Raw genomic sequence first — 12,653 nt, 5'->3', positions numbered from 1 at the left:
TAGTGATAAAACAAGCAGATCAAGTTGCAGATTACCTAAAGGAAGCCCATATATGATAGCGTAACTTATAAAAGATTACATTCAGAAACTTTTAAACATCAGAAAAAACAACTTGGAAAAATGTTAAAAGAATCAAAAGGGGTGGATTACTAACAGATACAGAATTTCAATTTTTAAATATTAATTTCCCCAAGACACCATTTTTTTTTTTTTTTTGCCAAAAATTCATAAAACATGAATTAATCCACCTGGTCGCCCAATCATTTTTGCCATAAATTCCTTAACAGCAAATCTTTCAAAATAGATGTAAGATGATACGACCGGCATTTGCATATTGAATAAAGGAACTTTTTACAGAGGGCTCTGTTATTTCTTTGCACACTTTGAACTTATCGCTAAGGGTCTGGCCAAAATCACATGACTGCGACATTACAGTAACATACACAGATGCATAAGTAGGAAGATGCTGGAGCAGTGAGAGTTGGAACTGGAGGACTGGGCACCAAAGAAGCCAAAAACGTAGCTAGCTGCTGTTGAGGAGGCTCATGGCTGAGTTTTGTAACCTCTCCCGCTTGAGACTAATTAATAAGATCACTCAGACAAGTCCAGCCCAGTATGGGTAGGTTTTGCTTAACTAAACTTTGGACAAAAACTCCCCTTTATATGTTTATTTGAGTGTCCTGTTATGGATTATATCTTTTTATTTGGACACCAATTTGGACCCTAATAGCGTAATTTCTGATTAACCCTTGGCGATAATATTTTTCTCTGAGTTTTTCTTAATATATGAACATTTTTTTTTTTATATAAAAGCGAATATATATACTTTTTATGATTCTTATTGGAATTTTAAGGTAATTAGATATTCCCCTGGTGTAAGGATATATTTTGTGTAATAAAACAAAATTTATTCTCACCTGATAAATTCCTTTCTTTCATGGTGGTGAGAGTCCAAGATCCATTACGCATGGGATGACAATTTCCATCACTAGTAGGAGGCAAAGACTCCCAAACCTTTAAGTGAACTTCATCCCTCCCAACGTACTGGCTTCTCAGTCTAAATCTTTGCCTTCCAGGAGGAGGTGGGTAAAGAAATGAAGTGCTCCTGAATTATCAAGAAAGGGGTGCTCAGACTGATTTGAGGCCCATTTTTCCTCTCAGAGAAACTACTGCCAGGGGTCAGAGGGGAAATTGGAATATGGGGCAATGAAATAATAGTGGCACTCACATAGCCCACAGGCGTAATAAATATTATTTATACTTATTTTTTATGTCATTTGTAGAGTGAGTGTGATAAAAGATATGCTGTCAGCGCAACTAAAGTATTATTTTTTTTTTCATATAGACATTTTTGGATTGGACACAGAGAACAATACCTCCTTTAGTTGCAGATTATCTATTTGTTCACTACTATACCTATTGTTTTTGTTGGGGAAGAGTTTCCATTTGGACTAAATGTGTTGATTCACAGACTCTTATAATATTATATTAAAGGACTACTCAACGCAGTAGAATTACATAACTAATAAGTACATAATAAAAGGACAATGCAGTAGCAGTTACTACAAATTTAAAATAAGCAGTAGATTTTTTTTCTGACAAAATTTTCTCCCATTTTCCAGCCCCTTTTATCATGTGACAGACATCAGCCTATCAGAGACTAGTATACATATACCCTGTGAGCTTGTGCACAGGCTCAGTAGGATCTTGTTCCTCAGAAAGTGTGAATATAAACGGACTGTGCAAAATTTGATAATGGAAGTAAATTGTTAAGTGTTCTAAAAACTGCATGTTCTGTCTAAATCATAAAGGATTATTTAGACTTGAGTTTCCCTTTAACCATTTCCAGATAGATTTGAACAAATGTTTGGATCTGACGTTTATGAGGATAAAAATAATTGGAAAAGTGTTGAAACTAATGCACAACTTGTGATAGCTTATTGTTCTCCACAGGACCTATCTAATGGGCACACTAGCCAGCTGATTTTCCTGTCCACCCAGCTACAATTTGAACCCGCATTAAGCTAAAATGATCAGTTTTCAATGTTGTACAAATTATCAGTCAATCAATTTATGTTTAATTATGCAATTATTTTGTGCTTTGGATATTTTAAAGCGACAGTAAAGTCATAATAAGATATTCATGATTTAGACAGTGCATACGATTTTAAACAACTTTCCAATTTACTTCTATTATTTAATTGGCTTCCTTCTCTTGTTATCCATTGCGGAAAGGTTTATCTAGGTAAGCTCAGGCTAGCTGCAGATTGGTTGATTTATATTTATACTGATTGTCATTGTCTCACCCGTCCAGTTAGAAACCATTAGTGCATTGCTTTTTAACACTCCTGATTGGTTGACCGTATGCTGCGAAGAATGCAAGACTGCGCTTGCGTAAATCATGTTGCATAGAAGTAAGCCTGTCTGGCGACAGGCTTACTGACTGGTAGAATAAAACAAAACAATCAATGTGACGTCACAGGGGGCAGGAGATAGACGGCATTAGATGGAGCGATTAGACAAGGATTTGTAAGTGTTTTTACATATATACCATTACATGACATTTTGTGTGTAAATTGAATGTAATGTAACAATAGCCATATTATAATCAATATACAGTATACAGAGTTTACCATCCCTTTAAGTAACATTTATAAATAACAATTTTTTTTATAATATTGCAAAGTATTACGCTACCCCCAATCAGCTAGTTCATAATGCAACCCAAGCGGAAACATTTCTGTAGCTCACTATTTTAACCAGTGATGGGAAAGATTTAAATGTAACCTCAAATGTCTATAATTATTGTCTATTGTTTTTAGTGTAACATATATTAAGGCTACAAATATTTTTCTAATTGAAGATTTCCTTTTAAGATTTCAGCTTTGAACATTACTACTGGGTTTTAAAATAAAGAATAAGATAAATATACCTCGAATTTCAGTTGTTTCTTTGCCTTTCCATCAATGTCTTTGTCTGGCTTTTTGTCATCGGCAGCAAAAAATCCCTCACTCTTCTCCGCAGGCAGAGCAACTGAAAACAAATAATAGAAATTAAAGGGACATTGTACGCTTGATTTTTCTTTGCATAAATGTTTTGTAGATGATCCATTTATACAGCCCATCTGGGAGTGTTTTTGTAAAAATGTATAGTTTTGCTTATTTTTTAATAACATTGTGCTGATTTTCAGACTCCTAACCAAGCCCCATAGTGTCATATGTATACTCTCATTTACAGATTACTGCTGGTTTATCTAATCTGTCTTTTCATATTCAGGGAAAGGGGACTGTCTGATCTTCGTGCTTTCTCAGCCCATTTCAGTGGGTGTCCAAGTCTAACCTCATCAATAGTCCTAAACTGGGATCTTCTAAGTAAGTTTTGAAAGGTTTTATACTGGATTTTTAGATCAGTATCTGTCTATATTCCTCTTTACAGTAGTGTCTATTACATGCAGTTATAAAAAAAAATGGTGTATACTGTCCCTTTAAAGCAACCACTTGAGAGAGAATAAATGAAATTGGTATAACATACACTTTGTGTGCCCTGTACTTCTGAACCTACATACTGAAGGGACAAAAAAGGTCATAATAGATGTTCATATCATGTGATCAAAGTGCTTTAGTCTGCAACTGTTTATTTTTTTTATTTGAAAAAGATTTATATTAAAGTACAGATAGCTTTTTTTATATGTGGCAAAAGTCAGCTTTTCCAAGTCTTATCTCTCCTCTCTGAAAGATTCATCAAATATTTACAGTTTGGCCGGCACAACTAATCACATGGTCTTCAAACACTAGAGATTATTTATCAAAGGAAATTAATCAAAGGAAGTTAAATGTGGATCTATATTATCGTATATAGCCCATTTATGAAAGTGTCTGATATTTAATTCCTTTTGATAAATAAGATTCACAAATATAAAAAAGAGGAATGTTTATATTAACCTTTTCAACTCTGATAAATAAACAAATGTGATTTTTATGTGTATTGTAGTTCACTGCTAGGGCATTTCTATGAAACTCTGCATTGAACTAAATAAATAGACTGTGTAGCAATGAAACATGAAAGAGGAGTCTGATTTGCTGCATTTTTACGAAACTGACAGATGGAGGAGATAAGACTATTCAACTATTGTCATTAGTGATGGCTAAAAACAGTGTTCTCCATAGGACCTATGGGCACACAACTTGGCTGGTTTTACTGATCACCCAACTAATTTGGGCTAATAGGACATTTGTTACAAGTTTTGTAACACAAATTATCATTAAATCAATTTAAGTTAAATTTTGAAATTAATTTGTACTTTGAATAGCTTAAAGAGACAGTCTACAATATAATTGTTATTGTTTTAAAAGATAGATAATCCCTTTATTACCCATTCCCCAGATTTGCATAACCAACACAGTTATATTAATATACTTTTTACCTCTGTGAATAACTTGTATCTAAGCCTCTTCTGACAGACCCCTGATCACATGACTGTGCCTATTTATTATCTATTGACTTGCATTTAGTACTGTATTGTACTAACTCTTAAATAACTCCTTGGGCGTGAACACATAGTTGTCTATATGGCCCACATGAACTAGCAGTCCCCTGTTGTGAAAAGCTAATAAAAAAGCATGCGATAAGAGGCTGTCTATAGAGCCTTTCAAACAGGCAGAAATATAGAGGTTTACATGTTATAAAGTATATTAATATAACAATGTTGGTTGTGCAAAGCTTTGGAATGGGTAGTAAAGGCATTATCTATCTTTTTAATCAATAACAATTTGTGTGTAGACTGTCCCTTTAAATAACAATTATAAATAACAAAAAATTATATCCTGGCTATGACTGCTTTTTTATTTGTCAATCCCTGTGCTTTTTTTGTCTGACTCCCATAGAAACAATTGCTTCCCATTCTTCTCATGTTAACTTGGTGTCCTTAAACAAATGTTTTTTATTCAAAAAGTCCCCTACTGGTGTCCCAAATTTTCACTCTCCAAATGTTCCATAGTCAGTACATTAAAGACAAGATGCAATTCAAAATCCTTTGAATCTTGGTATGGATCTTTATCACAATTAGCAAAGTGCCTTCTTGTGTTAGAAGTCTAATTTCAACAAGGAAACAAAACCCAAAACATGATTTGAATTTCAGAATCTAGAAACCCAAAGTCCGATAAACTGATTTTTTTACTTCTGCTTTAAAAAAAATATTATTTACTTCTAAGAAATCTGTTATGGACTTCAAAGAACCTGGGAGTCGATCCGATAAAAATCGTCGCCCGCAAAAGTCGGCGACGCCAATATTTGCGGGGGTTTGGTATCCTATATACGGCGTAACCTAGAAGTTACGCGCGTATATTTCTGCCATCGCCCGTAGTTTTTTGGGCCATAGGCAGGTATACCAAACCCGCGCAGTTTGGTATCCAATATACAGCGTAAGGACTTACGTGGCGAAAATGGAGAAATCTTACTCCATTTTCACCTCGCCACAAAAAGCAGCCGTAAGAAGCCTTATGCTGACTATTGGAGCCCCGTAACTCCCTAAACTGGTTGCTAAATAAACCTAACACCTGACGCATAAGCAATGTCTATCTCCCTGTCAACCGCGATCTGCTAAATAAAACCTAACACCTAACGCATGCGCAATGTCTATCTCCCTGTCAACCGCGATCTGCTAAATAAAACCTAACACCTAACGCATGCGCAATGTCTATCTCCCTGTCAACCGCGATCCCCCGCCGCAATCCCTAATAAAGTATTTAACCCCTAAACCGCTGCAATCTACATAAACTAACCCCCTACTGTGAGCCCCTAAAACCGCCACCATCTAACTGATCTATCCCCTAATGTGAACCCCTTACACCGCCGCCATCTATATTAAAATTATTAACCCCTAATTTAATCTACCTACCCCGCCGCCAGCTATATTATCTATATTAACCCTAAGTATATTATAGTTAATATAGTTATTACCTTATATATATTAACTACATTAACCCTAATTATATTAGGGTTAATATAGTTAATATAGTTACTATAGAATTTATATAAACTATATTAACTCTATCTAACCCAAACACCCCTAACTAAATTCTTATTAAATAAATCTAATTCATATTATAAACTAAAATATTCCTATTTAAATCTAAATACTTACCTATAAAATAAACTCTAAGATAGCTACAATGTAATTAATAATTACATTGTAGCTATGTTAGGGTTTATATTTATTTTACAGGTAAATTGTTAATTATTTTAACTAGGTATAATAGCTATTAAATAGTTATTAACTATTTAATAGCTACCTAGTTAAAATAATTACCCAATTACCTGTAAAATAAATCCTAACCTAAGTTACAAATACACCTACACTATCAATAAATTAAATAAACTACAAATATCTATCTAAAAATACAATTAAATAAACTAAATAAACTTGAATCAGCCAATCGGATTGAACTTGAATCTGATTGGCTGATTCAATCAGCCAATCAGATTTTTCTACCTTAATTCCGATTGGCTGATAGAATCCTATCAGCCAATCGGAATTCGACAGACGCCATCTTGGATGATGTCATTTAAAGGAACCTCATTCGTCGGGAAGTCGTCGTGCCGGATGGATGCTCCGCGGCGGAGGAGCGAAGAAAGAAGATTGAAGATGACGATTTGCTTGAAGACATCGCCGATGGAAGAAGACTCTCTGCCGCTTGCTTCAAGACATCGCCCGGATGGAAGAAGACTTCACTGCCGCTTGCTGGAAGACATCGCCCGGATCGGATGAGGAGTTCGGCCTGGCTGGGTGAATACAAGGTAGGGAGATCTTCAGGGGGGTAGTGTTAGGTTTATTTAAGGGGGGTTTGGGTTAGATTAGGGGTATGTGGGTTGTGGGTTGTAATGTTGGGGGGTGGTATTGTGTTTTTTTTTTTCAGGCAAAAGAGCAGTTTTCTTTGGGGCATGCCCCCACAAAAGGCCCTTTTAAGGGCTGGTAAGGTAAAAGAGCTTTGAACTTTTTTTAATTTAGAATAGGGTAGGGACTTTTTTTATTTTGGGGGGCTTTATTATTTTATTAGGGGGCTTAGAATAGGTGTAATTAGCTTAAAAATCTTGTAATCTTTTTTTTATTTTTTGTAATTTAGTGTTTTTTTTTTTTTGTAATTTAGTTTAGTTTATTTAATTGTATTTTTAGATAGATATTTGTAGTTTATTTAATTTATTGATAATGTAGGTGTATTTGTAACTTAGGTTAGGATTTATTTTACAGGTAATTGGGTAATTATTTTAACTAGGTAGCTATTAAATAGTTAATAACTATTTAATAGCTATTATACCTAGTTAAAATAATTAACAATTTACCTGTAAAATAAATATAAACCCTAACATAGCTATAATGTAATTATTAATTATATTGTAGCTATCTTAGGGTTTATTTTATAGGTAAGTATTTAGATTTAAATAGGAATATTTTAATAAATAATATTAATATTAGATTTATTTTAATAAGAGTTTAGTTAGGATGTTAGAGTTAGATAGGGTTATTATACTTAATATATATATAATATAATAACGATATTAACTATATTAACCCTAATATAATTAGGGTTAATATAGTTAATATATATAATATAATAACTATATTAACTATATTAACCCTAATATAATTAGGGTTAATATAGTTAATATAGCTGGCGGCGGTGTAGGGGGATTAGATTAGGGGATAATACATTTATTATAGGTGGCCGCGGTGTAGGGGGATGTAGATTGTAGGCAAAAGAGCAGTTTACTTTGTGACAAAGCCCTGCCAAAAGCCCTTTTAAGGGCTGGCAAAAGAGCTGTTACTTTGGGGCATGCCCCGCAAAAAGCCCTTTTAAGGGCTGGCAAAAGAGCTGTTACTTTGGGGCAATGCCACGCAAAAAGCCCTTTTCAGGGCTATTTGTAGGGTTAGACTTAGGTTTAGTGGTAGGGATAGTTTAGTATTTTAGGGGTTAAATAATTTAATATAGATGGCGGCGGGTAGGGGGATTAGATTAGGGGTTAATAATTTTAAAATAGATAGCGGCGGGGTAGGGGCTCACTTTAGGGGGTAGGTAAGGTAGATGGCGGCGGTGTTAGGGGCTCACTTTAGGGGGTAGGTAAGGTAGATAGCGGCGGGGTAGGGGCTCACTTTAGGGGGTAGGTAAGGTAGATGGCGGCGGTGTTAGGGGCTCACTTTAGGGGGTTATAGATTTAATATAGCTGGCGGCGGTTTAGGGGTTAATAACTTTATGAGGATGTTAGAGTTAGATAGGGTTATTATACTTAATATATATATAATATAATAACGATATTAACCCTAATATAATTAGGGTTAATATAGTTAATATATATAATATAATAACTATATTAACTATATTAACCCTAATATAATTAGGGTTAATATAGTTAATATAGCTGGCGGCGGTGTAGGGGGATTAGATTAGGGGATAATACATTTATTATAGGTGGCCGCGGTGTAGGGGGATGTAGATTGTAGGCAAAAGAGCAGTTTACTTTGTGACAAAGCCCTGCCAAAAGCCCTTTTAAGGGCTGGCAAAAGAGCTGTTACTTTGGGGCATGCCCCGCAAAAAGCCCTTTTAAGGGCTGGCAAAAGAGCTGTTACTTTGGGGCAATGCCACGCAAAAAGCCCTTTTCAGGGCTATTTGTAGGGTTAGACTTAGGTTTAGTGGTAGGGATAGTTTAGTATTTTAGGGGTTAAATAATTTAATATAGATGGCGGCGGGTAGGGGGATTAGATTAGGGGTTAATAATTTTAAAATAGATAGCGGCGGTGTAGGGGCTCACTTTAGGGGGTAGGTAAGGTAGATGGCGGCGGTGTTAGGGGCTCACTTTAGGGGGTAGGTAAGGTAGATAGCGGCGGGGTAGGGGCTCACTTTAGGGGGTAGGTAAGGTAGATGGCGGCGGTGTTAGGGGCTCACTTTAGGGGGTTATAGATTTAATATAGCTGGCGGCGGTTTAGGGGTTAATAACTTTATTAGGTAGCGGCGGTTTAGGGGTTAATACATTGTTATTGTTAGGATAGTGAGGGGGGATAGCGGATAGAGGGTTAGACGTGTCGGGCTATGTTAGGGAGGCGTGTTAGACAGTGCGGGTGATTTAGACTTTAGTTAGGTTTTGTAGGCGCCGGCAGTTTCTAACGTGCCGCAAGTCACTGGCGACGCCAGAAATTTGTACTTGCACAGATTTCTAGACATCGCTGGTTTATCTGACTTACGGCACGTTAGCATCTGACGGCGCCGTATATGGGATAGCTCGAGTTGCGAGCTGAAACTGCGGGCGACGCGGGTTCCCTCGCTTGCGCCGCAAACTACGATCTATATCGGATCGCGCCCCTAGATGGTTAGATAAACAGGTAGAGGGAAAGAACTAGCCCATTCCACCTTTGCTTGGTTACAGAAGGCCTGTGCTTTGGGCAGGGCGAGAGGGGAACCTGCCCAGGGCCCCACAATTTAAGTAGGCCCCGTACTTTCAGGGGTGAGGCTATGAAAAGGTGTAATGTATATCCTAAATAAGTGTCTATGGTATCAGGAGGTATAATATATGCTTTTATTCTTTATACAGGGAGTGCAGAATTATTAGGCAAATGAGTATTTTGACCACATCATCCTCTTTATGCATGTTGTCTTACTCCAAGCTGTATAGGCTCGAAAGCCTACTACCAATTAAGCATATTAGGTGATGTGCATCTCTGTAATGAGAAGGGGTGTGGTCTAATGACATAGACACCCTATATCAGGTGTGCATAATTATTAGGCAACTTCCTTTCCTTTGGCAAAATGGGTCAAAAGAAGGACTTGAAAGGCTCAGAAAAGTCAAAAATAGTGAGATATCTTGCAGAGGGATGCAGCACTCTTAAAATTGCAAAGCTTCTAAGGCGTGATCATCGAACAATCAAGCGTTTCATTCAAAATAGTCAACAGTGTCGCAAGAAGCGTGTGCAAAAACCAAGGCGCAAAATAACTGCCCATGAACTGAGAAAAGTCAAGCGTGCAGCTGCCAAGATGCCACTTGCCACCAGTTTGGCCATATTTCAGAGTTTGGGCTGGTATCATCAAAGATGAGCTTGTGGGGCCTTTTCGGGTTGAGGATGGAGTCAAGCTCAACTCCCAGTCCTACTGCCAGTTTCTGGAAGACACCTTCTTCAAGCAGTGGTACAGGAAGAAGTCTGCATACTTCAAGAAAAACATGATTTTCATGCAGGACAATGCTCCATCATACGCGTCCAAGTACTCCACAGTGTGGCTGGCAAGAAAGGGTATAAAAGAAGAAAATCTAATGACATGGCCTCCTTGTTCACCTGATCTGAACCCCATTGAGAACCTGTGGTCCATCATCAAATGTGAGATTTGCAAGGAGGAAAAACAGTACACCTCTCTGAACAGTGTCTGGGAGGCTGTGGTTGCTGCTGCACGCAATGTTGATGGTGAACAGATCAAAACACTGACAGAATCCATGGATGGCAGGCTTTTGAGTGTCTTTGCAAAGAAAGGTGGCTATATTGGTCACTGATTTGTTTTTGTTTTGTTTTTGAATGTCAGAAATGTATATTTGTGAATGTTGAGATGTTATATTGGTTTCACTGGTAAAAATAAATAATTGAAATGGGTATATATTTGTTTTTTGTTAAGTTGCCTAATAATTATGCACAGTAATAGTCACCTGCACACACAGATATCCCCCTAAAATAGCTATAACTAAAAACAAACTAAAAACTACTTCCAAAACTATTCAGCTTTGATATTAATGAGTTTTTTGGGTTCATTGAGAACATGGTTGTTGTTCAATAATAAAATTAATCCTCAAAAATACAACTTGCCTAATAATTCTGCACTCCCTGTATAGGTGTTGGGACACGCAGACATCCCAACCTGCAAAAACTCATTTCAGGGAGGTGGCTTAACCCGAACTGCGCCGCCCCCCCCCCTCCCAGTTATATATTGGACACCTTGAAACCCTAAATAATATAGAGACTTATCATTAAAGTAGCTTTCCACTAAAGTCACATAAAAAAGTAGCTTTATTGCACAACCACATACAGCAAACCTATTTTCGAGAGATTGTACACTTGTTAAATGCTTAAATATTTTAGAATACAAAGTTTACGTGCAGTAAATAAGGTAGTATTTGTGTTTTATTTTATTAAAATCTGGGGGGCTTTGAGGGTTCTATAACGTCCCAGCAACTAAAGGTCTTAAAAAAACACTTTTACTGATTTGGGCCACATTGGATCATGGTACTTAAGAGTTTCAGGGAGATCGATTCACATTCCATTTGCTGGCATCAGGGCGCAGCTATTACAATCAGGGAGACTCCCTGAACTTCAGGGAGAGTTGGGATGTCTGGGAAAGGTGTGTGCCATACAGGGGGCACATCATACAGGGGGAGGGGAATAAGAACGCTGGGCTATGAGGCTCTGCAAATGTATCTTTCCCAGGACCCCCGCAAATGCTAGGGGTATCCCTGGGTTGCAGGGAATAGAACTTGTAACATTCTCTCTTGTTCAAGAGGACAGGAGTGGTCACCAGTTTCCAACCCCTGCTATAAACCAATTTCTCAATAGTGTATTGCTGCTTCTGAGCCTACCTAGGTATGCTTCTCAACAAAGGACAACAAAAAAATGAAGTAAATGTGGAAACAGAAGTAAAATGAAAAGTTGTGTCGCTTTAAAGGTGAAATTCTCTAAGAGAGAGAGGCTCGGGATTAAAATACAAGATATGTTAAACTTTAAACAAAGTGAAAATGCTTTGAGCTGTCAGCTATCCTATACATATTAATTAGGGATGGGCGAATGTTTCTAAAAATTCGAAATTTAAAACGAATTATTATACATTCATTCGTTCAAATCGAATTTCGAATGTTTATATAATATTCTAACATTCTAGTTTTGAATTTTCGTTTTTGAATTTTTCAATAAAATTCGAAAATATGCGTTCGGATAATAGAATGTTTAGCTATGTATTCATTTAATTTCGAAATGTAATATTCAAATTTGAATGTGACATTCAAATTTGAAATAGTATTTCTAGTCTACAACTGTGTTTAATAAATGTAATATTCGAATGCTACATTCGAATTTGAATGTCACATTCGAATTTGAAATAGTATTTCTAGTCTAATACTGTGTTTTAAATGTGACATTCGATTCAAATGTGATATCCGATTCAAATGTGACATTCGAATTCGAAATAGTATTTATAGCCTAATACTCGGCTAGATTTAGAGTAAAACCAGCGTTAGAGGCTCTTAACGCTGGTTTTTACTGCCCGCTGGTATTTAGAGTCAGTCATTAAAGGGTCTAATGCTCACTTTGCAGCCGCGACTTTTCCATACCGCAGATCCCCCTACGCCAATTGCGTATCCTATCTTTTCAATGGGATCTTCCTAACGCCGGTATTTAGAGTCGTGGCTGAAGTGAGCGTTAGAGTTAAGAGCTTTTTGGGCTAACGCCGGTTCATAAAGCTCTTAACTACTGTGCTCTAAAGTACACTAACACTCATAAACTACCTATGTACCCCTAAACCGAGCCCCCCCCCCACATTGCCGCCACTCAATTACATTTTTTAACCCCTAATCTGCCGACCGCACACCGCCGCCACCTACGATATCCCTATGTATCCAACACAGATATTTAAGTC

The 12,653-nt window shown here is 36.9% G+C and overlaps 1 protein-coding gene across 1 annotated transcript in view; it reads right to left on the bottom strand.

Moving 5' to 3' along the window:
- Window positions 1-12,653, bottom strand: part of NKD1 (NKD inhibitor of WNT signaling pathway 1) — a 138,378-nt gene that overhangs the window by 35,383 nt on the left and 90,342 nt on the right. Inside the window, exon 5 of the mRNA XM_053699485.1 lies at window positions 2,933-3,033. Coding sequence (XP_053555460.1) covers window positions 2,933-3,033 — 101 coding nt within the window. The remainder of the gene's footprint in view (window positions 1-2,932; window positions 3,034-12,653) is intronic.

This window comes from Bombina bombina, chromosome 1 (genome assembly GCF_027579735.1).
Source record: "Bombina bombina isolate aBomBom1 chromosome 1, aBomBom1.pri, whole genome shotgun sequence".
NCBI lineage: Eukaryota > Metazoa > Chordata > Amphibia > Anura > Bombinatoridae > Bombina > Bombina bombina.
Note: the sequence above shows the minus strand (reverse complement) of the source record. Positions and strands in the feature narration are given on the sequence as shown.